Source organism: Channa argus, chromosome 6, assembly GCF_033026475.1.
Source record: "Channa argus isolate prfri chromosome 6, Channa argus male v1.0, whole genome shotgun sequence".
Classification (NCBI taxonomy): domain Eukaryota; kingdom Metazoa; phylum Chordata; class Actinopteri; order Anabantiformes; family Channidae; genus Channa; species Channa argus.
This window is the reverse complement of record NC_090202.1, coordinates 4,593,793-4,620,004: the sequence shown is the minus strand read 5'-3', so window position 1 is coordinate 4,620,004 and position 26,212 is coordinate 4,593,793. Positions and strand designations below refer to the sequence as shown.

General features: G+C 37.1%; 4 protein-coding genes across 4 annotated transcripts; 2 read left to right on the top strand and 2 right to left on the bottom strand.

The window, feature by feature from the left end:
- The first annotated feature begins 70 nt into the window (after positions 1-70).
- Positions 71-8,526, top strand: il4i1 (interleukin 4 induced 1). The gene is made up of 8 exons (XM_067508433.1): positions 71-253; positions 629-734; positions 1,144-1,358; positions 3,199-3,311; positions 4,270-4,471; positions 4,572-4,640; positions 4,748-4,884; positions 5,987-8,526. Exons 1-8 carry the CDS (start codon positions 209-211, stop codon positions 6,747-6,749), a joined length of 1,650 nt encoding a protein of 549 aa, XP_067364534.1. The 5' UTR covers positions 71-208; the 3' UTR covers positions 6,750-8,526.
- A 92-nt stretch (positions 8,527-8,618) lies between these two features.
- Positions 8,619-10,075, bottom strand: timm8b (translocase of inner mitochondrial membrane 8 homolog B (yeast)). The gene is made up of 2 exons (XM_067508434.1): positions 9,842-10,075; positions 8,619-9,102 (listed from the first exon to the last, which is right to left on the bottom strand). The coding sequence occupies exons 1-2, from the start codon at positions 9,941-9,943 to the stop codon at positions 8,935-8,937; spliced, it is 270 nt and encodes an 89-aa protein (XP_067364535.1). The 5' UTR covers positions 9,944-10,075; the 3' UTR covers positions 8,619-8,934.
- Positions 10,076-11,408: 1,333 nt separating this feature from the next.
- Positions 11,409-20,954, top strand: LOC137128740 (succinate dehydrogenase [ubiquinone] cytochrome b small subunit B, mitochondrial-like). The gene is made up of 4 exons (XM_067507215.1): positions 11,409-11,524; positions 15,113-15,223; positions 17,122-17,284; positions 20,076-20,954. Exons 1-4 carry the CDS (start codon positions 11,476-11,478, stop codon positions 20,239-20,241), a joined length of 489 nt encoding a protein of 162 aa, XP_067363316.1. The 5' UTR covers positions 11,409-11,475; the 3' UTR covers positions 20,242-20,954.
- Positions 20,955-22,472: 1,518 nt separating this feature from the next.
- Positions 22,473-26,106, bottom strand: LOC137128742 (interleukin-18-like). The gene is made up of 5 exons (XM_067507219.1): positions 25,486-26,106; positions 25,325-25,333; positions 24,582-24,710; positions 24,203-24,345; positions 22,473-22,735 (listed from the first exon to the last, which is right to left on the bottom strand). Exons 1-5 carry the CDS (start codon positions 25,583-25,585, stop codon positions 22,508-22,510), a joined length of 609 nt encoding a protein of 202 aa, XP_067363320.1. The 5' UTR covers positions 25,586-26,106; the 3' UTR covers positions 22,473-22,507.
- Between the last annotated feature and the right edge of the window lie 106 nt (positions 26,107-26,212).

Here is a 26,212-nt window from a genome sequence, read left to right as displayed (position 1 = left end):
GGAAATGAGGTAGACAGATGACTAGTACAACCTCACTAATCTGATTTGTTCAGTGTGGTTGACTCTCGAGCTGGTGTGGGAAAATATTTCTAGAAGAGGAGCCACATCATTAAAATTAGGTTGTGGACAATTTCGAGGCCAATTCCATAGGGAGAAGCACAGCATTAAAAGTTTAGCATGATCTAGGTCTCGTCAGTTTTCCTCAGTCATGTATCGGCTCACAACAATCGACGAGACATTACCACTGCTAAAGGTGAGTTGGATGTAACCAACGAGTATTTTTTTGTTTCGTTTTAGAAAATTCACTTATCCATTTGTATTATTTAACTACTTGTCTGTGTCAAACTTGTGTGTATTTTGTGTGTTTTTGGAAAACAGTTTTAATTCGAACACATGTAGTCCTTTAGAGTATTGTAAACTTCTACTTGTTCATGCTGATACTGCGCCTCTCCCACACTTGGTTTATATCATAATTGTTTATAACAAACTTAGTTCATTATTTTAGGGATTTTAGAAAAAGAGCATTTCACTTTAAACAAAAGTTAATTAGTTCACTGGAAGCTTAAACTTTCATGCTTGTACAAGGGAAGTCCCTCCAATAAGCTTATATAATAATTGTGTTTGGTAGGTTTCTTTTTCTTCTCCACACATCAACATCAACAGCAGAAGCAAGAAATCCACACTGTGGAATTCCATCCTCAAGATGATTCCTCACATGGCACTTTGTAAATTCTGTAAGTATTAACATTTTTATTACTTAACACATTTATTTAGCAGTTAAAATTTTGAGCTACTATAGGGAGTAATGAATAATACTATATTAATGTAAATAAGTTATTGAGTAATAAGAATAAAATCTAATTGTGTAGTGAATACCAGCATAAAGAATAACAGTGAATATGCAGTAAAACCTGGACTACAACCTATTTTTAGGGTATCAGTTATATGTATGTTCTGCTTAGAGATGTGATTTGGTCATGTTTAAAATCTCAGCAGTGAAGAAAGGAAACAGAAATTGGACAGCCCACAAATTACTAGTGGACTGTTCTTTAGTTATAATCAAATGAATAAGAATTTAATAAGAAATAAAGTCTAAACATACTGAAATTATTTACTGATTTATTATATTTCTGTCTGCTTCAGTTCCTCTGGTTGTAGTGGGGGCTGTGGTGTTTGCTGTGAGTGGGATCTTTGGAGACCCTCTATATGACTGCCTCCAAGACACAGACTATGCAGAGCTACTTGACATTGTGGATAAAGGTCTTCCTGCCACCAAGATGCCTCGTCACGTAGCAGTCATCGGTGGGGGCATTGCTGGACTGACCACTGCAAAGCTTCTAGAAGATGCCGGCCATAAGGTGCATTTATTTATTGTGAGGAAATTATGATTTCAACTTGAAGGCATCTTCTGAATAAACTGAAATTATATTAGAGTCAGATCTGTCAGACAGTTTTGACCTCTCACTTTATACCAGAGGTATTCTTTCGTAGTTTTTAGAGATATTGGTAGAAGTTTTTCACATTTTGTTTTTCCAGACAGGAACTACAATACAATAAAAGTTCTAAGAACATTTTGAGGGAATTTTTAGTTTGTACTTCAAAAGAGGTACTCTCCCAGCCAGCAGAATAGGAACCATGAGTGACATAAACGTATGCTGATAGGTCCAGGTTCAAAGCTGGTATAATTTTTATTCTAGGACTGCTTTTATGCCACTTTATTAAGTTTTGTATCATTTGAGAAAACACCCATAATGTCTTATAAAAGATAAAAGCTGACCTGAAATACGATGAATTGCTGCCAGTCTTTCTAAAGGGAAAGTTGAAAAAAATGTGTGTAATTGGATATTACAAAAGACTGGATATTAACTACAAATTAAAATATGAATACATACAGTCAGTCAGCTAACTTACATAACAGTTTTGTAGTTCCTTTAAAAGCTCCTCAGTGGATAGTAACTATTTGGTCCCAAAGTGCACATGTTGATTTAATCACAACTCTATATTTTCCTTGTTATATTTGTTACCAAATTGTTTAATCTGGATTTCACCTATTTTCTTGCAGTCACATTTCACACTGAGCTGATAGAAGGAGAAGCAGTTCCTCCAGTGCAAAAAAACAAACCAAAAAACAAACAGTCAGAGACAGCCTGCTAGTGGAATGTACTCTTTTGTTGTAACCAGAATAAAGCATGGGACAGGACGCAGCATGAGCAGAGTTGTAACTGACACTATTTGCAGATCAGGGGGTGAAAAAATATTCCATCTGATACAGTTGGTGAGCCTTTTTTAGCAGACAACAATCATGCATGTTTGGTTAAAGGGCTGCATGGACAATGTTTCTAAATATTGAATGATAATTAATAAAATGAGGAAAACAGCACCTTTGTGATGAAGCATATCACCCTCTTTTTCTATCTCTCCCTGTCCTTGCACATCTGGCTAGTCTAACTTCTCGTTAGCTCAGTAAAGCTGAAAGCTGAAGGCAATTAGCAGAGCAAGATATGAAAAACTCTAACTGCCTCCAGAAGCAGGACTGAAAAACACTCACATACAGTACTAGAACTACACTAACCCTCTTGCAGTAGTAGAAATACTTAGCTCATTTACTTAAATAAAAGTAGCAATAGCACTGTGTAGTAATACTCTTTATGATACTAAAGTCCTGTATTCATATACGTGAACAAAAGTACAAATGTAATTAGCTCAGAAAACACTTAAATTACAAAAAGTAAGAGTACGTTTGAATTGTCAATAAATATTATGTTTTTGGATTACACTGATATATTAATGTGTTCATCACTTTAATGTTGCAGCTGGTAACTATTGAGCTGATTTTATTAGCCTTATATACTGTTTTGAAGATCATAAGATCAAACTTAATAATTTAAAGACTTTACTGACTGATGGGTAGCTTGGGAATTAACCATTACCAGGTGTGGGAGACCATCATTGCCTATAAGACGAAGTATTTTTTTACCATTGCTACTGTGAGTACAGGGGCAACAGAACAAGCACATTACTGAGAGATAATAAGTTCACTGGGAACAACCACTGTCTCAAAGCCAAAATTGTGAATGCGTAGAAATAACACTGGTGGCATTTCATTTTTGAACAAACTTTAAAATTGTCTTGTAATACATGTGCTACCCACACTTAAGTATATTTAATAGGCAATTATGTATCCCCATGGGCCACAAGGTGACCATTATAGAAGCCAGCAACCGTATTGGAGGCCGTGTGGAGACTCACAGGAACAGACAGGAGCGTTGGTATGCAGAGTTGGGTGCCATGAGGATCCCAAGCTTTCATAAGTACGTAATGAAATTATTTGTTTGTCACATTTAAATATCAGCTCAGACATAAAATTTGACACAGTCACACCAGGCTCCTTGTTTGATCAGTATTTGTGGTTTATATAGTTATTAGTGTGTCATTTATTCTTTCACTTTATATTATTAGGCTTAGTTTTATTTTGTCTGGAGTCTGGGTTTGTTGTTGTTTCATCTCGGTTTTGAGAAATCTAGTTTTAAATTTTATTTTAGTTTGTAACAAAAGTTTTTAAAAATGTGTTTATATTTTGAAATGTGTAGATTTATTCTGCATTGTGAAGTGAAGTGGCACAGGAACTAATTTAGTTTAAATAGTCTCCCAAAAGACTCTGTTTTCACTTTTGTTTCATTGTGTTGATGTTTTTGTGATTTCACTTTCAGTTATAAAAAAAGAGATATTTGGTTTAGTTTTTTTTTTATTCTTTAGAGTGAATTAGGTTTTAATTTTATTTTCAGTTAATAGCTTTTGGAAGTTTGTCTTAGTTTCAGTTGCAGAATCACCTAATTATAATAACAGTGGTACCAACAAATACACAGGGGTAACTAGAATAGCCTGGCTGAGTCAGCTCTGTACTTCTTTGTGTCACTCAATAGTGGAAAGCACCTTACTTTAAGTGCTTGGGGACAAAAACCAAAGCCATGTTGTGGAAGGTACTAAATGTTCCTTACTATAGACCTTCAACGGTCCAATAATCTTCCATCCACATGCAATGCAAATACAATTCTACTCTGGTGCAAAACCTGTTATTGAGTGTTTTAACTATGTTTTATTTAAAAATGTACAAGTTTGGAAAGGTTTAATAAGATAAGACAAGACAATGTTATTTGTCCCATTAATTAATTTGCAGAAGCAGAAGTAGCTACACAGGGATATACAGTGACAGCAATAGAGCCGCATACACTACCTGTATAGTATTCATATCTCGTATCAATTCCACAGGATTCTGCTCTCCTTTATCTCCAAATTACAAATTCCCCTAAACCCCTTCATCCAAGAAGACATAAACACCTACTACTTGATAGACAGAGTGCTGCACAAAACCTATGCTGTGGAAAACAACCCTGGTGTGCTCAACTACAGTTTAAATGAACGAGAGAGGGGGATGTCAGCTGCTCAGCTCTTCAGTCAGGCGTTGTGGAAGGTCTGCTTACAGTGTATCTCATTATCATTTAGTAAAAATAAAAACATGTTTTTGTATTGGACAGAGACATATATTAGTAAGAACTATAATGATTGCACAGGTGAAGGATGACCTGAAGACACTCGGCTGCAGTGCCATGCTAGATAAATATGACTCCTACACTGTGAAGGTAAAGATTAATTTACACTGACATTTCCGACTGTCACAGAGCCGTAGACTGTATTTGAATGACACAATGCACCATATAAATAACATTTAGCATCTGATTACTATCAGGAATATCTGGTGAAGGAAGGCAACCTCAGTCGGGGTGCCCTGAAGATGATCGGAGACCTCCTGAATGAAAACAGCCTCTTCTACACATCACTGACTGAGATGCTGTACATACAGTCAGACATCAATGACAAAACTGAGTAAGAAATATTCAATTTGCAATCCTTGAGTTTGTCAACACGCAGCCTGTGGAGATAATCACAGTGGTTAAATTAAAAATTTTCACTTGACATATTACAGGTACGCTGATTTGCATAGGATAAATTAAAGGGACAGATGCAACAAACAGTCTGCTGTTGCTCTGCTAATGTGCTGCTAACATGCTGTCGAGATTGGTTTTTAGCCTTATGTGAACATACAGCAGGTTTCCTTGTACTGTACAGGTTGGATCTGTTTTACTTTACTGTGCTAATACATAAGAGTGCAAAGTATGTTCTATATTTTCCCCGACTATACTGTTCTAACAGTCGCTACACCAGATTCAGACATAGCCACACAATTAATGTGACTAAAATATGACACAGATAATGAAATAAAGTAAAGTATTTTAAATCACCTAATGAAACTACAGCATTGAACTGCTGTTTACACATGCATTTAGTTTCTGGCAGGTGCTTTTATTTAAAGTGATAGACAGTTAAATTGGGTTGAATGCAAGTGAATAGTGAGGTCAGAGAGACGACACTGAGCAAAATGCCATGTAGGGGAAATTTTTCAGTAGAGTGGATTGATTTGAAACAAATTATGGCTTCAATAATACTGACAGACTAATCTCCACTTTTCTTTTGATACCCACACTGGCTTTAATGTGAAGAGATGACTCATGGTTATCAACCAACAAAGACATCAGAGAAAAAGTTTGTAGTCAAGCCTATTTAATGATTACATTTTTTGGGGGGTGGGGAGACAATGATAGTGATGAAAGTGAAACAGCAAAGTGTTTTGCCGTTACACCAAAATGTTTACAAAAGCTGAGGGGCATTCACAGAGTCAGGGTTTGTATCCCTGAACCATACCCATAACCCACACTTGATGTTTGAAACAACATTCTACTTTACTTTTCTCACACGTGCATGTCTAAGCACTAAGCCTGCAGACAGTCCTCTTGGATGTCTGTAGAGAGGCCATGCCAACCCCCACAAATAGGATGGTGACAAATTTCCATCATGGGTAGAAAAACTTACAAACAAGGAAACAATGAATTTGTCTTAAGATGCCTCACAAAGTGTTTTTATTTTTCAGGTACTTTGAAGTGACGGATGGCTTTGAGCATCTCCCAAGGGCTTTCTTTGGAGTGTTAAATGCCACGATCCTACTTAACTCTAAAGTTAAGCTGATCAGTCAAACAGGTGGCAGAAATGTGACTGTAACATCTCAGGATAATTCTGGTTCCCTGATCAACCTAACAGTTGACTACGTTGTGGTTACAACAACAGCAAAGGCCACCCTCTTTATTGACTTCCAGCCCCCTCTCTCTGGGGACAAGATGGAGGCCCTGCGTTCAGTTCATTACGCCAGCTCCACCAAGGTGATACTCAGCTTCAGTGAGCGGTTCTGGGAAAACGAGGGCATCAGAGGAGGGAAGAGCATCACAGATCAGCCATCCCGCTTCATTTACTACCCAAGCCACAGCTTCCCAGAAACAGCAGCAGGGGCCCTCCTGGCATCTTACACATGTTCGGACGATTCCACTCTCTTCCAAGGAATGAGAGAGGAGGAGCTCATGGCTGTGGTCCTGGAGGACTTGATCAAGATACATGGAGAGAAAATCAGGCATCAGTGGACTGGGGGACTTGTTAAGAAATGGGGCTTGGATCCTTATAGTCTGGGAGCTTTTGCCTTGTTCACACCTTACCAGCAGGGACACTATTCAAGAGAACTGTTCCAGAGTGAGGGACGAGTGCACTTTGCCGGAGAACACACAGCTACACCTCATGGGTGGATTGAAACTGCCATGAAGTCAGCAATTAGGGCAGCTAAAAATATTAATAGCCTTACAGTTTAGTTTCATTGGTAAAAAAAAATATATGTTTTTATAAATGTTCTTTCTGGTTTACATTATCCAAAACATTGGATTAGATATAGCAGAGGGGAAGTTGGTTATGGGTAAATCAGCATGAAGTGTCTTACTCTACAGTATATCTGATAGCATGGAATTAAGTGCCCTAATCAGTGGGCTTTCTATGTTAGAAAAGGTGATAGTGCCCCGTGATAGTGTGAGAAAAAAATAAGACAAAGTGCCCTTTAAATGAAGGAGATGTAATGCAGTGTTGTCCTTGTAATTGGATGAGCTGGATGATTTGTGTGGAAAAGTTCTTCATTCAATGAAATAACACATAAGTGCCCTTTGGTGAAAATTACATAATTAGCCCAGTGGTGTAGTAAAATCATTAAGAAAATCTTTAAAGAATTACATTTAACAACCATGTATATCTAATTAACTAGCGGGGGGGGGGGGGGGGGGGGGGGGGGGTAAATGTTTGCATTAGCTTCCTGGAAGAACTTAAAGCCTCTGCCTAGGTATCAATAACCCTGCCAACAACATATAAGGGTTAAATATGTAGAGAAGAATGGCTGGTGAAGTTCTACCTCTGTATGTCTTCAGTTCTGGTTCTGAAGGCAACTGTATTGGTCTATTAGCACAAGCCCACTCTGACACAATGTTCTATGTTACACTACATCATGTGCTGTATATTTAGGGTATCTTTGGTTTTAAAATGTTTAAGATATGTAGGCATGTAACAAGTGTAGTAGTGTTAACACAGTGATCCCTAACGAGACAACTGGTTTAGTGGTAAAATGTCACAGGGGTTACCAGCAATTTAACATTGTTTATTTATATAAAGATCTAACCAGTTATTGTTGGTTGTGGTGGGAGCCTGCATACCAGCACATTACACCTTTATACCCACAATGCACACAAATGCATCTATTAGACAACATAGTATTACCCTGGCTTCGATTTTGGTTAAGGTTTTTTATTTTCTCTTCAAAAGGATTTAAGTTGATTTTTGGAGACTAGGTTTGTTGGTTATGTTTTCAAAAAAATCTAGTTCTGGCTGAATGGTTTGAGCAGATGCCATGTTAGCACAGAATCCCAGGTGTGAGTATGGCTGAGGACCTTTGGATACAGCTTCTGTTCTCCTGTGTTTCCAGCCTAGTTCTGATTCTATAAAAAATATTTTAGGTATGTATATTTTTTCTACAGATCTCAGTAATTAGAGATACACACTGGGTAAAGTAACTTGGCATAAACAGCTTCCACAGCTCTTAAGAACTTGACTGATGACTTCATGTAATGTCCCAGACATTTTTGTTTTATAGTCCATAAATCTATTTTAGTTTTTGTTACTTTTTAAAAAAATATATTTATTTCAGTTTTAGCCTTCATAGTGTAAGGTTTTCATTTCAATTCATAAATCTATTTTTGGGATTTTGTAAAGTTTGTAAAATACAATAACTGTTCTTAAAATTAAAACATCAAAAAACACCTCCCTCCCCTCGTCACACAGTACCTAATGCTAAAGCACTATCACCAGCATGACTGTAGACTGCAGTGTCTTTTTTGGTGAAGAATGTACATTTATGTTTGGTTTTAATCATAAATAAATACAATAAAACAATCTGTTATAAACCAGTGTGGTTGTGGCTGCCTAAAATTTTAAATAGTAGTACAATGTATATGTTTTAAGGAACATGGTAATTCTTTAAATTGGTGGTAAAACAGGGACTTCCTACTTTACAAAGTCTAAAGTTTAAGATGTTTCTAATTCTAATACTAATAAAACAACACTTTTCCTCACTCTGTAATCTTATTCATAATGCAGTTTGTAATGAGCAAAGTTACCAAAAAGATATCTTATGATAAATAGAAGTTGTTTTACACTTTATTAACACATCTCAAATTTCAATCATTTTAAATTACTGGTAATTCACAATTGGTTGGGATTTTCCAGCTGCAGTGTTCGGAGTTTTCTTTTTAATAAAATGCTTTGATGAAACATAATGTTTTTGTCCACATTTCCTCTCTCCTCCAAACACACACAAGATAGCTCAAACATCCTCTATAGATGGAAGGAGGAATGACTTAATGGTCACTTGACTTTTACATGTTATGTTTCATCAACATGACAGTAATACAGAAATATTTCATGTCATCACACAGTTCTGTTGGCATTTATAATCCATTGTTAATGAGCGCCCTTCTGCACCATCTGTGTAAAGCGGTTGGTTATGGTTAGGGTGGTGTCAATGAATCGCTCCACACAGCTCACCAGGCATTGCTCTGTCCTGTAGTCCAGCTTGGAGCCTGGGCTGTCCACACACTTGTCCCAGCAGATGTCTGTGAAAGTGTGTACCTAGAATCAGAATTTAAAACATGATTGAGAACTGATCTATATAAAAGGTGGAATTAGTAATTTAGTGAATCACTTTTAAACACATAACAAAAACCTGTGCAAATAGATATTGTGGGGAATAGGGTTGATCATCTGCACTCTGACTGGTCTGTGTGATAGACTGCGTGTTCTGACTCCTGTGAATCATGGTTTGCATTAAATGTTTCCTATGCAGACATCTGAGGAAAGGTTTGTATTAAAATTAGCAACTGAAAAAAAAAAAAACTTAGCAACTAAAATTAACATCTGAAGAAAGTTGCAGTAAATGCCTGAAAAAGCATGTTAAATTAAGAAACCAACCATTTGGTGATGTTACGAAGTCCCAGGCTTGATGCATTTGATACTAATAAGTGATTTGCAACCAATTTTATTCAACTTTATTTATATAGTGCCAATGCACATAAAAGTAATCTCAAGGAAGCACAATACATTTTATTTATCTTTCTTTACTCACCGGTTGTGTAAAGACAGTTAAGATACCTCGTGTAGATTTAACTTGATATAACGTTATATTTTATTGATTATAAATGCAGTACGACACGCCTTGTACTGAGACACGGTTATGCCGAACTGTAACTTAATCTGACGATTTGATGCGACCGGTCATATCTCAATGGGAGTCTGAAATCCCACCACAGGAGAAACACACCGACATGTGGCTAAAGCGCTAGACGCTAGTTAGCACAGTTAGCATACAAACCTGGGCCTGGAACTGTGCTTTCTGTTGCTCTACAGCGATCATACGCTGAAGCTCCGCCGCTTCTGCTTTCTCCGCCCCACTTAAATTGTCCAAACTGTCCATTTCGGTTGAGACAGTTATGGAACACAGTATTCCTGCTGACAAGGTGGCAAGGTTACCTTTAGGTTTACTGCAAATGAGCGCTGCAGATTGGAGGAAGATTCAACTGACAGACAAACCCACAAGCACATTCCGATTCAAGATTCACAAAACTTTATTGTCATTCCAAAAAATGCACAGACCTATACTGTAGTGGACTGTGATGGAGTGAAATGTTGTACCTCTGGCTCCCTGTATGGTCTTTCTACAAAGACTCAAAGATTCATTCATCATTTTGTGAGATGTGTCATCTGTTTTTTTTTCTAAAAATACCTATTCACATTTATTTTGCAACCACGTCAGCTTTAATCATTACATTTATTTAGCCTGATTTTGTCCTGTCTTTTGAAAATGTGCTCTTTGGTTTCAAAATAAATCCTATGAGAAAGCAAATATATATACTTTTTTTAGTAATTCTGTGATTAGCCACATTTCATATTCATTAAGTTGTTTTTGCATACAGAGGTAAATCAAAACAATGCAGCACTCTGTAAACAGAAGCATGTAAATCAGTAAATGTGAAGCAGTTTTGACTTTTCTTTTTCTTTTTTTCACCTCAAACTACAGATTTGTTGTGTTCCTTAATGTTTGTTTGATTAAGTGGAAAAGTAGCCATCCAGAAGCCATAAAATGTGTAATAGCTGTCTAAGTCACGAGAAAATCCGAGCAACATGCCCTGATATTGTGTTTGATAGTTTTTAAATAAAGTCTCCTCATGGGTTCCCCTTCACAATTAAAAATGTATTTCTTATTCCTGAAATGAAATTAGACAAATGCCTTTGCTATAACACAAAAAGTGCAGAATAGGGTGTCTTAAAAATTAAAATAACAAACTTGATTGGGGCCCTCTGTATTTTCCACACATGCAAAAACAAACAACCAAACAAACAAAAAAAACATGATGTCATGATGAGTGTCCTTTCAAAAACCAAAAAGTTAAGTGAGGTGCCATATAGGTTGGTGCAGTCAGCTTATCGGAGAAAAAAAAACACAGAAGAAGTCTTTTTCCAAGCAGACAACATGAGCCGCTGTGACGCAATGCTCCTCCCTGAGGATGGCGATTAATCTAATCAGGTTACTGAATATGTTTCCATTTTTATACGTTTTGGAATAATCTCAATGCATTTATTACTCAAAATGTTGGCTTTGTTTTCTTTTTTTGAAATATTAATGTTTGGTTTTACAATTTTACAATGTCTTCTTCTTCTGTAAAAGAAAATATAGTTAATTGTAAATCTGATGTTTGATGTTATTAAAAGCCACTTTTCATTGCCATAATTTAGAGCTCTCTAATGATGAGCCATCTATTTTAATTTTTGAAATTAGAATGCAAAGTGTAAGCACCGTTACAGTTACAGAAGTGGTATTTTAAAAAGCTTGTTAAGTACATTGGTACAAGCATTGTTCAAACCCTGCGTTATAATAAAGTTATTTAAAAAAATCTTACACCGACATAACTACATCCGGGTAACCGTGGTGACCTTGGTTAGTACATCATGGCGGCTGTCTTCAGGTTGGGTTCTATTTGTCGCAGAGGCGTTACACGTAAGTAACTTGCTTCTGTTTAGTATTGATTTTTTTCCTGTATGTGTTTATTTGAGTATGGCAGGTGATAGCAGGACGTTACGACAAACGAGAGAGGTGAAACACACCTTTGTATGAATAAATCACGTCTGGCAAAAACGCCAGTTATGTTCAAGATCACGACAGTAATCAGTCTGAGTTAAATTGCAGTGACGTCATATGTGGGTCCGTTGGCTTCAACGCAGTAGTGAGTAAAGTGCAGCATAGTCTGGTAATAGTTTTGTTTTGTTTAAATATGTTTAAACAAACAAATTTAATAAGAAAAATAAACAGAGATAACGGTATAGAGAAATAAAGTCGTCTGTCGGGAAACTATTGCTCCTCCCTGAGGATGGCGATCAATCTAATCAGGTTATCGATACAACAATTTCCGGTTATTTGTGCTCACAGTTAAATTTTGTGCTCGAAAGATATAATAAATATTAAAAATGTAATAGAACTCTAAGGGGTTTTCGTTGCTCTTTTTTATTTTGTGCTAGCAGAACAAACAACCGTGTTTTGTTTCAGTTTAGATCATATTTACCTTACATGAAATGCTAATGTTTAAGTCTTGCGTGCACAAACCAAATGCAAATGGACAAGTCACCACACTGGAGGCATTTTGTTGTTAATGTTAATCAAGTGTTGAGGTCTATGGTTTAAAATGTAGTATGTAATTAAAAAAAAAAAAAAGCTTTTAGCACAAATTTATATTAGGCCTGGATAAAAATTTTACAAATGAATTAAAATGGCTTAAATAATAACTTAACGGTATAGACTACCAACCTTGAAGAGGTAATGAACCTAGACAAAACTGGTGCAGCTCTTGTCCCGTGCATTTTTCTTTTTATGTCTGCTCCCTCGTTCAAGTCTACAATCCCTCCCGCCTACTGCACTCTGCCAACAAATAAGATCATTAGCAAAATTCTTCAGCTTAGTGGTCCTACAGTGGAGGAATGGGCTACCAAACTCTACATGCTCAGCAGCCTTAGTCATACATTTTTAAAAAAACAGAACTCTTCCACAACTCCCTCTGAACAAAAAAGGTTGTCTCCTTGACGTAGATTTTTTCTTGTCTTGTACGTCGCTTTTGGAAAAAAGCGTGTGTCAAATGACTGAATTTTAATTATATTAAGTGGTGAACATGGAGTAACAGCAATACAAGCTAGTGATCTATTTACCTCAATAACAGATGGATTACACTGTAGCACTGCTGCTACATTTTACTTCCTATGGCTGCTAAACAAGGCTGTGTTGTACAGGGTACAGCATATCCCCTATTAAACAAGAAAGGACATGTTTATATAAAATGTTCATTCAACATCTGACGCTTAGGCTGGAGAGAGCCAGTTGTGTCCTTTCCTATATGCTCCTAGGTATCGGAATCCGTGCAGAGCCAACTGTGGGGCCTGATCTCAAAGTGTTCTTGTCTGTATTTGTCATGGTTGTATTAATGAGAACTGGATTCAAAGATGAAGCTCACTCACTTGATTAACAATCTGGCATATGAGCTACAAATTAATTTCAAAATTTCATGCAGTTCCATGCACATCTGGGTTAGTGTTACCTTCACTCAGTTTATAGACACTTTTGTACTCCTGTCCAATTTTACAGACATCTCTTTTATTTGTCTACAAGCAAAGTTATTATCTTTTGGTTAACATGGGTATTTTTCTGTTGCATGGCAGTAACTGTCCACTGGGAGGAATTAGTGTCAGCTGTCTAAGTACATCAGCTAAACAAGCCAAATGGGAAAGTAACAAGTATGTACTGTATGGCAGTTGATTTCTCTGTGCAGTTATGAAGCTTCTCAAATGAGAAGGTTCTACCTGAGTATTTTGTACACTGAGCTTGACTGTCAAGGGCACTGACTGAGGAGTAAATGCTGCAGGTATATATTTCACCTTCCCATACTGTAGATTTAAATTGCAGACTATAGGTAGTCTATCAGCAGTGGAAAGAAACGGAGGATTGGCAGTAAGATGACCATCAGAAAGCTTATTCAATTCAATTCAATTCAACTTTATTTATATAGCGCCAATTCACAACAAAGTCATCTCAGGGCACTTTACAGAATAAAGTCAAGATTATAAAAATATATAAAGAGAACCCAACAATTCCCCCTGGAGCAAGCCATAGGCAACAGTGGAGAGGAAAAACTCCCTTTAACGGAAGAAACCTCCAGCAGAAACAGGCTCAGGGTGGACGGCCATCTGCCTCGACCGGTTGGGGTGAGTGGAAAGGGGAGAGAGAAAAGAACAGAGCAACAACAAAACATCGGGCAGATTGGTAGGACCAGTAGCTGCACGCTGGAAGACACACAGCTTCAAAGCCGGGGACACCTGCAGAAAGGGACAGAGAGAGGGGGACAGAGGAGGACAAAGACAACTACGGGAGAGAACACACAGAGTTAATGACATACAGTGGTGACAATTGCGGGATGAAAGGAGAGGAGAGATGGTCAAGAGGAGGAAAGGAGCTCAGTGCATTGGGGGGTGGGTCCCCCAGCAGTCTAAGCCTATGGCAGCATAACTATAACTAACTATATGCTTTATTAAAGAGGAAGGTTTTAAGCCTAGACCTAAAAGTAGAGAGGGTGTCTGCTTCCCGAATCTGAACTGGGAGCTGGTTCCACAAGAGAGGAGCTTGATAGCTAAAGGCTCTACCTCCCATTCTACTTTTGGAAATTCTGGGAACCACAAGTAGGCCTGCATTCTGAGAGCGAAGTGGTCTACTGGGATGATATGGTGCTATGAGGTCTTCTATATATGATGGAGCCTGACTATTCAGAGCTTTATATGTAAGAAGCAGGGTTTTAAATTCTATTCTACATTTTATGGGAAGCCAATGGAGAGAAGCTAGTGAAGGTGAAATATGATCTCTCTTGCTAGTTCCAGTCAGCACTCTTGCTGCAGCATTTTGGATTAATTGCAGGCTCTTTAGGGAGTTACTGGGACATCCTGAAAGTAGGGAATTACAGTAGTCCAACCTAGAGGTAACAAATGCATGGACCAGTTTTTCGGCATCACTTTGAGACAGGATGCTCCTAATTTTGGCAATGTTCCGTTATGTAACATGTTTGCCTGTATGGTGATCTAGACTATGGGATTTATGTTGCTAGTGAGCACTATCAATATAAAAAGGAAAATATGGCAAATGCTCGAGCAACAACACCAGTATTCTTTGATTCAGAATGGTTTATCAGTATCATTAAAGAATAACGACCTAAACAATATCATAAATTTCAATATTAATTGATATGAATAAAACATTACAGTAAGGCTTTCATTAACTTATTTTCTGTTAAATTGGTGAGGTGAAAATTAGTTAAATTGAACTTTGTTGTGGTTTTGTTTCAATTTTTTTGGTAAAATTAACAATCTTAAAACACTCAATTGTGTATTTTTGAAGTATGGGGTAGTAGGAAGCGAGAAGAATATGTTAGTTATATTTCATAAAAGTGTATTACAGTATAATTAGTGGTTTAAGACTCATTCTGGGTAAGTTGTGTTAAAATGTAATAACTTGTGGCTGTTCGAAAATACACAACTTTTTATCCTTTCTCTTCAGCTCTGTTCTACCAAAGCACTCTGCTTTCCAGTCCGGTGGTTGTACCTTACAAATACCAGGAACGGCCCCCCCTGCTAACAGCGAGGATTCATGCTTCTCAGGCTCTGAACGGTGGGTGACCAAAGGTTGAAGTAAGCAGTGGTATACAGTGTTTCCACTACATTGGTACAAGCATGGCGGCATATGAGACCACCCACCATGCTTACACAACATGCAAAAAAGCATTTTTCTAATGATGATAACGTTCACAACAAACCCACTTCTTTTTTCTTCTCCTACATCCACTCCTCTCTTTTTTTAGTGAACGCATAACTTATTTTAATTATAATTCAGTTTATTTTAAAGGCAGTATTTATGGAAATAGCACTTTTTAACATTGTCTTCTATAACTGGCAGGATTGGCAGGAATATTCTGTCATTTATGCCATCATAATAAACAGCCTGTGAAAAGAGGGCTTTAATTGAGGCCCCCATTAAGAAATACAGGTGAAATTATTTGGATGTAATAAATACATCTTATTAATATTCACTTTGTTTTACTTGACCCCTTACATGGAGTTTACCAACCAAAGGTGCTGCATGAGAAAAAAAATTTTTTGTGTGTGTAAAAATTATCCTCTTGCGACTGTGCTTAAAAAATGTTCTAGGGGAAACAAACGTATAAACAGTTTATACTATACAGTAAGTGCTGGGTGAATAACCAGTTCACAGTGGTAGACCACAGTTTTCAATAAATATCTGACACAGTTTCACCAACTAAATGAATATGAAAAGTGACACCTTTTTCACTTTAACTGAACTACATTCTTTCTGCAAAATATTATAAGGGAACCTCAAATCAAGTTTTGTTCAATCAAACTATCATTGCATAATGTAATATTGGTGGTAGTGATGTGTCCAAATGGGCAAAACCTTGTGTACTTATTTTAAAAAATTTTTTTAGCAGTTCTAGCAATTCTTTCACTTTAGCTCACTTTCACCTCCCCCTCTGCACACACAAGTTGCTCTTCCAGTCTGACACCATAGCAGGTAGCTGACAGCTTTGTGGTATATCACTGGTGTTTTACAGTCTTGATCTATTACCTCAAATACTAAAATAGTAGAGTGGTGACAGTATTTTGACCCCAGCTATATGTAAAGTCAACTTAATGCTTGTAGGTTTCGCTCACCCTGACCCAATATTTGGGTTAGTGGATCATGTAGGGTACCGGAAGGGTGTAGGCTTTATGTAGAAAGCCACGTATATGTGTCAATACTAAAAGTTGGCATGGCTTAGTTGATTCTTAAGCAAATTATCAGTCAATATACTTTTACTGTTTTAAATTGTTCGTGTTTAGAGAATATTGGCAGAAAATTCTGAATTATTCAGTCAGAAATCAAATGTGGCACAGACTTTCTTAAACTCCTTTTTGTGAAAGCTTAAATCCCTTTGAGTTCCTTCAGAGACCCTCTGTACTCTCTGGATAGTATCTTTATGGAGAAGGATTCATTCAGCAGCATTCTGTTGATGTCAAACTCGAGAACTATTTTTCTCAACAAGACCTAGCAGTGTTGATGACTGAGAAAGCGATATGTATGTTAAGGAAGTTCTTGAAAATATTACATCATTTCACCTTTTTTTTATTTGTATTGCCTAATCAGGAAATTACCTTAGTAGATGAGTGCTGTCAGTAGATTTGTGTGTCAGGCTAGCTGCTTAACAAAGACACATACTGTAACATGACTATGTAAATGCAGTTTCAGTCTGGAAGCTACTGTCTAATAATCTCGACATTGCAGAAATGAAAGTCTTCTGGTCTAAATCAGCAAGAAGGGCTTATAAGGAACTGTTGAGCTATTACTTTACAACTCTGAAAGGGTATATGAATTTTTGACTGTCTTCCAACCAGCTAAAGGGAATCCATGTCAGGATCTTATTAAAGGTCCAGCTTGTTGAGGGCCACTGTTTGTGTTTTTACCATGCAGATAATGAAGTCTGCTGACAATCTGCTGTTTGTCTTGCTCTACAGCACGCTCTACACCAGGCTCTGGTTCCAAAACTGCCTCCCTGCACTGGACATCAGAGCGAGCGCTGAGTGTGCTTTTGCTGGCCATGGGGCCTGTTGCTTATTTTAACCCTGGTCCTGTCATGGATTTGTCCCTTGCTGCTGCCCTGACACTGCATGGCCACTGGTAAGACAAGCAAACTAACGTGAACTGTGGTTTCATTAGGTCTGAAGACAAGAATACTACAAAATATATTCAAGCGCTTATGATGAAGTTTCAGTTTTAGTTCCTGTTCACTTTCAGTTACACTGTTTTCTCCCTGTGGAACTTTATGGAAATTTTGGGGCTGAGAGGGGTTTCCAATATGTTGTCAATTCTGTTTTGTATTAATTAGATTACATTGAATATTGGCACTTCTTAGTATGAATTTATTTTAACAGTATCACAACTATTGCATTAAAAATGTCCAATAAATGTGAGTGATACACAGACCTCACCAGTCATGGGAAAATGACAGTGGCTAAATTCCTTTTATTTTACAGGCTCCTGGCCTCAGTGTAACTGTCAGCAGGTATTAATTTGCCCTTGGTTAGTTCTGGCTATATTTGCAGTCTTTAAAAGGTGGCTGTAGGCTAACATCACAGCATTGTGCTCATCCATCAGTTAGAATGCAGACTAAACTACATGGCAGGTGGAGGCCTCAAATCCCAGTCATAACTAGTGATAAGTCTCCTTAAGTAACAGCTTTTGGGGGAGGTGGGCATCTCCAAGTGTTAAGCTATGTCCTCTTTGACCAGAAGCACTCAGATGAATGCTCCCATGTCACCTGGCATCTACATCACCATGGGCTGAAGAAGGAGGTTGCAAACCTTCTCTTTCCAGCTGGTTGTGGGGAAATGCCTAACAAGATTTGTATAGGAGTAAAGAATGTTGGGACTTATTCAAGTCTGATGAACATGACTTCACTAGGAAATTTAAGCTTTTTGAACGAAGGTGGCAGAACTGCCAGGGAAGTGAATCATCTAATTAGTTCAACAAAGGTTGAGTCATGTCAACGGGACCTCTTTCTTCTTTGTAGCAAATATTTCACTATTTAGTTTGAGGGGAAAGCAGCTTCTTTAGTTTGAGGGAAATTTGGCTAGGGGACCAAGTTTTATCCTCCAAAATAGGCTATGTTTGTCACTTCGCTCATATAATTTCTCTTCTCTGTCCAAAATGTAAACATTGGTACCCTCAAACAATTGTCCTTTGTCCTTTAGTTGTAGGTACACTGCTGCTGATCCTGAAGTTGTTTCTACTGTCTTAGGCCACAACACTCTTCCCTGCACTGGACTGCACACACTATGTTGCTCTTGTGTTTTGGTGTTTGGTCTTGAACGAGTCTTTGTCTCAGTGTGTTAGTAGGTTGTTGTTAGTAAACAAGTAAGTGTTGTTTTCCGAAAATGCTTTTAACTTTTCTGCCACTCCAGTCATATAAGGAATCAGCAGGTTTTTCCTTTGATTCTCTTCTCTGTTCATTCTTATTTTGCTGGATTTGGATGCAAGGCCTACTTAGGGTAATCACAGGCCTTGAGCTGTCTTCAGATGTCCATCTTTCTTCTTTTTGGCTTCCATGGAGGTGGGAATGTTTTACTGTCCTATGATGCAGGATCCTGAGTCAAACTGCAGATAATGGTTGGCGTGTGTGGGTTGCGTGTAGATCTCTATTTCTAGGTTGCCACAAGTCCCAACACTAACTGCACAGTCCTGGAGCGCCAATGTGTTTTCATTGGTCTCCTCTTTGGTGAACTTGATGTTAATGTCCACTACATTTATGTGGTCTGTTAAAGCCTGTACCTCCTGGATCTTGATCTTCAACTACATATCTGAGCCAGTGGGTCATTGCTGGAGTTCTCCAATTGTCCCATGTATAGTTTGGCAACAATAGGTAACAGTGAGGACGCTATTGTAGAGTTGTGTTTCTGCCTTTAGAAGTCGCCTCATTAGGTGAAATATTTGGTATTCAGACACAAGTCCAGGAGGGCACAGACCTGTTCCAGGTTGAGGTTGCTTCTGATGTGCAGGGTGTTGTACTCTTCTAACCTTCTTCTAAATGATTGTCAGTGCATCGGTGGTGGGGAAGAGGGTTGTCACATTAAAGGATACCAGGCACAACCACTTCACATAATCCACCAAGGAGGCCATACCTAACGTAGTGGATTAGAGTGTTTAGAGTTGTAAACATTACATCCCTATGAGTCCGGCCTCTTCTATTCCCCTATTATCCATCTAACAAGCATGTTTAGGCCCGGTGAGAAACAAGACCTACTCTAGAGGATATAAATGGGTTCCCTAGCCAAAGAAGCTGCTTGGATAAGTAGAAAAGAAGTATGAGGTCCACGTGACATGATTCAAACTTCGGATAAACATCACAGTAGTGTATTCACTGAAGTAACTTGTGTGTTCCCTGGAATTGCCCTGAGAGCTCAAAGCCCTGCAAATAGACAAAAAACACAAACAACTTCTGAAACTTGACAATAAATGCCCATTTTTGAAAACATTTAGCAAATCTAGACAACAATATCCATCTGTCTAATGGGAGAAGATTATGAAGCAATGAGATATATTTTTTTTTTAATTACTTTTTAAATCATCAATTACATTTTTAGTTTTGTTTAGTGGTCATCTCCAAACTGGAGTAACAAAGTACTTTGAATTAATGAATAGTTTCTTCTACAGTACAAAGCAAGAGCATCTAAGGCTCATAGGTGTAGTATTTACAACCCTCTCATATTTTGATGTTAACTGGGGATATTGTTAAAAAATTTCAATCACGGTAAAAAATGAACCTGGTGACCACATGAGTACTACCTTTTTATGTTGTTCAACTAAGTTATTTGCACCATTCTATGGTCTTGATTGTGCTTTCATTTTGAAAACTGTTGCATTTGTCACTGACTGCTCAACTTTTCTACATTTACATATTGTTTTTGTCTAGGGGTATCGAACAGGTTTTAAGGGACTACGTTCACGGGGAAACAAAGTTCAAGATTGCAAAGGCAGGTCTCTTCTTGCTGTCCTCCGTCACCTTCTGTGGTCTTTGCTACTTCAACTACAATGATGTTGGCATCTGCAAAGCCATTGCCCTGCTCTGGAGTAAATGAATAGGACTGTGGACTCGAAGCTGGGATGCGAACCTTCTTGTCCTGGCTTACATGTAAATTCTTATAAATGTACAATTTTTACAATATTACAGTGATTCACAGGTGTGTAATTGTTATAACTGCTCAGCTCAGGATTGGTCTCCTTCAGTTACAGTAATCATTAGGTTATTTGAATCAGTTTTCCTTTGTGTGGTAGGTAGATGAACTTCTATTTATGTTCAGTGTGGACTAAATTAAAGCTGTGCTCCCCTGTAGAGTTTGATCATAAGCAACATGTCCAGCTATTAAATATCACTACTCATTCTGCTAAGAAGATGTATCCTGATATATAAATAACATATTTAATAGCAAAATATTATCAGCAAAAAAGTCAATACTTTCCATAAGGTCTTACAAAATCTAATTAAATATGTTCATGTTTGGGTCCTTTTGCAGCAGTTTTTGTTTGTGTATATAACTTTTGCTTCTGAATGCATCAGGAATAAAAAGACAGTGCTACAGATTTGAGCAGTGTTAACATCATAAGTTCTGGGCATCCTAACTGACAGGAGCACATGCCGCTTGCAAGCATCAATTTGTTTTCTCCAGATCAGCTCTGCTCCTCTATTGAAGAGTAAGGGAAATTGTATCTGAAATGAATCAACTCAAACCATTCAGCAATTCTCAGCCTGTGTACCTGTGTGCATCTAATAAAGTGTGTCAGTGTACAAACATTTTGTCAGCTAAATGGTAAATGATCTGCACTTATATAGCGCTTTTCTACCTATTGGCACTCAAAGCACTTTACACTGCTTCTTATTCACCCATTCACACTCACAATCACACACACCGGTGGGGGAGCTGCTATGCAATGCTCACCGGGAGCAACTAAGTTGGGGTTCAGTGTCTTGCTCAAGGACACTTCAACATGTGACCAGAGGAGCCGGGGATTGAAGCAACAACTGTGAGATTGGTGGACAACCGCTCTACCTTCCTGCACCACAGTCACACATCTAACATATACAGCTAACTGTATAATATACAGCAACGTCAGAAATTAAGAGCTGCAAATTTCTGTCTTTTAAGTACCTTCCGTAATGACTTGAACATAATGTATGAATTTCAAATTCTTTTCACCAACTCCAATTACTAAAATAAACATTTTCAAAATAAAAAGTAATTACATTTATTGTAATTTAAACTGTTATATATTTGAAGATTTACCCATGAAATATATTTAGCACACACACAGCTGTTTCATCCAATTTAGAATACAAGCAGTTATTGTTGTACCCCTGACATGAGTATTACTACAATAATAGGATTAGAGCCATTATGAAAAGTTTATTTGAAATCTCACTTTAACAAAAAAAAAAAACATTTTAACAGAATTCTGGGTGAAAAAATTTGCACTTATGAGATTGCTATTGCTCTGCATATTACATTATTACAGTAAGGAAAAGATTATAAACAAAATGAGATTTACAGATACCCTTATATTTAGACATTTCCATACAATGACAGAGGAGAACAGAAGATATAAAAAAACTTCTTACTGAAATAAAAAGTACAGGTCTGCAATGTAGTTAAGGTCCATGCTGTAGCAATAACTCCTTCAGACGTGCACATTTACATGCATGATATAAAACTATAAAATCAAATTGAAGTAATAGATACAAAAATATAACACTACCCTCTCAGAGATATAAATGACACAGAGATGATATGAAGTCAAATATAGTAAGTGAACTAATTTATTTTACAGGCTAATTTCTGGTGTTTGGTTATTCAAATTCAGCCCATCCAATCCAATCAGCATTTTACTGATTTGGCAAATATAATTGAGAACACTCCAAAGCTGCTTCTATGGAGGCCCACAGTTTTCAATCTTTAATTATTGAAGTGGATATGAATTCGACCCCCCCCCCCCCAAAAGGGTCATTAGATTTTAGTAATGACAGATTACTTCAAGTTATTATAATAAATTAAACTTTTATAATATTGAACACGGGGGGTTTTATATGCTTCAAAGTAAGTTGTTACTCATTCAAAATACAAAATGATATAACGATTTAGCTGTTTTTTATACACTGTCATGCTTCTTTGTTTTATTAAAGTTGCAGTAATTACACTCTGCTGTGTCAGTGGCACTGCACAGGTCTTTGTATAAGCAATCTATGATGTGCCTGTAGATTGAAGTAATACAGTGAGAAAGCTTTGTAGACAAGCTGCACCATAAGTTGTTTGTGGCATTTTATTGTTGCTTTTTTTTTTTTTTTTTTTTTTTTTATGACATTAAATTGCTTATGGTTATCTCACAAGAGTCAACAACTTCATCGTAATTTTTCTCTTGCAAGACCAGTTTGCTCAGAAATGGCCTATGTTCATCAGGCTCAAATCCCAGGAATTTATACTGATACACAGAGGACTCAAACAAGAACATGTTAGAAGCTTTGAGATCGGTTAAGTAGAAAACGGCTTTGTGTGACGTTTCCACAATGTTATTTGGAAGATCCTGTAAAAGTCAAAACATCATATTTACAACACAGCAGGCACAATAACAATACAATATATTATTAATTATACATCATATATATAGATTATGATGGAAAACTTTATAACAGGTGAATTTCACTAGTGCTTAAATCCCCTGATTTAAGTAGACATTGATCAGCCACAACATTAATACCACCTGGTGGTTTTATTAAGTAAGTATTATATGTTTTTATAACAACATTATGAACTAATAAATGCTGATGCATTATTACGGGTTAACTGCCTGTCAGCACAAGTTATTAAAATCAGCTCCACATTTAACAACAGCCCAACTGTTCATGTTGTGCCATAAATACTATAATCATTATTGTTTAAAATACAGTGCTAATTTGAGTGAATTACATTTACTTATGTACCTTAAAGAAGTAAAATGTAGATATTCTGCCTAGTAATTTCACTTGTGCAAAATATTTAATTTGATCCTCGCAATGGAGAATTTTTTAGGCCAATAATTACACTTTTCCTTAGTGAGTTTTTGTTCTACCACCTTCGGCATTTTGCTGTGTATGGGGCTGTGTAACTGCAGGATCCGTATCTCTGTACAGTTCCAAGAAAGTTGAATTTGTTGGCAGCAGCACACCTCAAAACTGGGGATATTGTCAAAAAGTTTTAACACCCCTTTTTTGAAATGTGTTGCTGCCATCTAATTTGAAATGAGCTAATATTTTCCATGAAATGGTCAAATATCTCAGTTTCAACATCAGATATGTTGTTTATGTTCTGTCGCGAATAAAATATGAGTTGATGAGATTTGCAAATCATTGCATTCTGTTTTTATTTAGTTTTACACCTTCAACTTTTTTGGAATTAAGGTTATAATTCTGTTTAGGGTTTTGTATTCTTTTCATAGTGGATTTGTTATCTAGGAAACTTCCTAATCAGAAAAGGAAGTGTGTTTGTTTTCCTGTAACACTAAGTGTAAAAAAAAGAAACTCACTGTTCAGTTACAACACTAAAAAAACAATCAACGCCCCCCTGATTCCTTCTCTTTTTGTGTGCCGATCATACTAAACAGTTTCAGATCTTCAAACTAAATTGAACATAAAAAAAAGTCAACCTGGGCAAACACAAAATACTTTTATTAATGATAATTGTATTTATCAAAGCAAAAACTTTATCGAGTATCTTAATCACCAATGTGAATAAAATCACAACCCTCGACTTACTCTTATGTTAAGGATCATTACTTTACTGCATAACCTAGTTGCACCTGAGCTTAAACTCACAGACGACCCAATGCTGTCCTTCAGGAAGGTCTAAGAGCTGAATGCATGTAGAATTGCAAGTGTGTAACCCCAGAACCTCAAAAATCGCTCTGTAACTCTTCCCAGACTGATGGAGCTTTTCAAAGTCCTCTTATGTGTTTACACAAACATACACTAGTGTAAATATCCTAAGCAAACATTTTTAACTTGTTTATGCTCACCATTGCCACAGGACATATTTCCTCCTTCTCATTGCAACATACCACCATCTTCTTCCCATCTTTATTGGCATAAAGTATGACGGGCCTGCCCTTGTCTCCTCCTAATTCATTGTTTTTGTAGATCTGGATGTGGAAACTACAACCTGAGAGGAGAAATAAGCATTTTGTAAAAAGTACTACACATTGTTCAAATTTTGTAATAAAAACAAATTTCCAGCAATTATCTTATTTTAGAGATCTAGAATATCAGAAGTCAGTCCATTAAATTAGAAGACAATGTGTTTGCTGCACCACACATCAGCACACATTAGTTGTTTATAAAGCTCAATCTACAAATGACAAATTAAAGTATATTAATCTGTATTTTGGTGTATATTACCGGACTCCGTTGTAGTTAAATTTTGTGCTTGAAATTGGTCTTCCTTTAAAAGCAAGAATTTGTTGTCCTTGCTTTTGATCAGACATTTTGGGCACTGAGTGGAAATGTTAAACGCGTCCTCATACACATCTGAATTTGAAGAATCTGAAGAAAAACATAATAGCATCAGGAAAAGACGTATACAGGGCAAAGCATTAAAGTAAAGAAATAAACTAGATCCAAATGCAATGTCTTAAGATTGTGTATTAAATATAAACCCATTGACCAATTTATTACAGTATACATTTACAATATAAAGCAATCCAATACAGAAACTCTGCCATGAATTCTACAATATTATAATTTCCCAATTTTTAAGTTGTCAGAAAGCAATAATTATACTCTGTGTTTATATGAGGTCACAGTGGATAGTGGAGTCATGCTGGAATGCATTATTCAGTATGGAGCATGACCCTATGAGTGCTGCGCTGCGGGTCACACCCCGGCTGGCTGGCTCTGGCCGTTCTGTGTGGAGTTTTGTATGGAGTTTGCATGTTCTCCCCATGCTTGCATGGGCTTCCTCCGGGTACTCTGGCGTCCTCCCACAGTCCAGAACATGCATGTTAGGCTAATTGGTGAATCTATAATCGTCCCTAGGTGTGAATGTGATTATGAATGGTTGTCTTGTCTGTGCATGTCTCTCTGTGGCCCTGAGATAGACTGGTGAGGAAGGAAAAAATTGTTATATATGATAAATGCTTTACCTGCAGGCTCTGGAAAGTGGAATACAGCAAAGGATCCCAAGATTCAAATAAAAAAAGAATAGAGATGGTATTATGAGAAATACAAGCATGTATATGACGTAACATATTAGTCTTACATAATTAACATATTAAAAATGAATCAAGTATGAATTCATCTTTACCCATTTCAAAGTAGAACCCATTGCTACATGTATCAAAAAATAAAACACTGGAACAACCTAAGGCAGCCATCAGTACGACCTGGGAAAAAAGGAAAAACATATGTTGTAGTAAGTGTGAATAGTAGTAAATGTATAAGAAAGGAGGTTCACATAAGAACTGACACTGCGCGTGCACAATCCGCCCCGGAGCTCCAAACGGACGAAGCGTGTTCTTCTAGATCGCTCTCGCTAAACAATATTCGTGACACAACGTTCTTTTTAGACATTACTGTTCAGTAATGTCTAAAAAAAACGTTGTGTCAAACTGAGCGTCTGCTTTTTAAATTCAACATAAATGAGCGTGTTTCACCATTATCTATGAGAATTAGATACTGTGGTAAAATATGAGGGTTGATCTGATTAATCAACTTTGGTGAAACGCCGCCTTTGATTTCTCTGTTGAAGACTCACTAAAACGTTGTGAGTAAATAAGTTTCGGAATTTCCATTGGCTTTAATTTTCTATACAACCAGAGGGAAAAACCACGTTAACATTGGCAAACAAGCTTTGCTTTGCTTTTCCAGACGATTGAATTGAACGCTACGCTCTACTACTACAGGCTTTACATGCTACTACAGGCACAGTCAGGTAACTGGTTGGACAAGTTGAAGATGAGAGGAACGAGGTTTCCCTTACCTTAACAAATGCGATGGAATCAGTGGTTTTCTCTCTTCCCTCACAAAGCACG

Excerpts from the sequence above, each read along its gene's own strand:
- il4i1 (XM_067508433.1), top strand. The coding sequence starts at position 209 with ATGTATCGGCTCACAACAATCGACGAGACATTACCACTGCTAAAG. Across the intron at positions 735-1,143 it reads CATGGCACTTTGTAAATTCT|TTCCTCTGGTTGTAGTGGGG; the intron begins GTAAGTATTAAC and ends TGTCTGCTTCAG. Across the intron at positions 4,472-4,571 it reads TCAGTCAGGCGTTGTGGAAG|GTGAAGGATGACCTGAAGAC; the intron begins GTCTGCTTACAG and ends ATGATTGCACAG.
- timm8b (XM_067508434.1), bottom strand. The coding sequence starts at position 9,943 with ATGGACAGTTTGGACAATTTAAGTGGGGCGGAGAAAGCAGAAGCGGCG. Across the intron at positions 9,103-9,841 it reads AAGCACAGTTCCAGGCCCAG|GTACACACTTTCACAGACAT; the intron begins GTTTGTATGCTA and ends TTCTGATTCTAG.
- LOC137128740 (XM_067507215.1), top strand. The coding sequence starts at position 11,476 with ATGGCGGCTGTCTTCAGGTTGGGTTCTATTTGTCGCAGAGGCGTTACA. Across the intron at positions 11,525-15,112 it reads TTGTCGCAGAGGCGTTACAC|CTCTGTTCTACCAAAGCACT; the intron begins GTAAGTAACTTG and ends CTTTCTCTTCAG. Across the intron at positions 15,224-17,121 it reads TGCTTCTCAGGCTCTGAACG|CACGCTCTACACCAGGCTCT; the intron begins GTGGGTGACCAA and ends CTTGCTCTACAG.
- LOC137128742 (XM_067507219.1), bottom strand. The coding sequence starts at position 25,585 with ATGTTTTTCCTTTTTTCCCAGGTCGTACTGATGGCTGCCTTAGGTTGT. Across the intron at positions 24,346-24,581 it reads TTTAACTACAACGGAGTCCG|GTTGTAGTTTCCACATCCAG; the intron begins GTAATATACACC and ends TTCTCCTCTCAG. Across the intron at positions 22,736-24,202 it reads AAATATGTCCTGTGGCAATG|GATCTTCCAAATAACATTGT; the intron begins GTGAGCATAAAC and ends TGACTTTTACAG.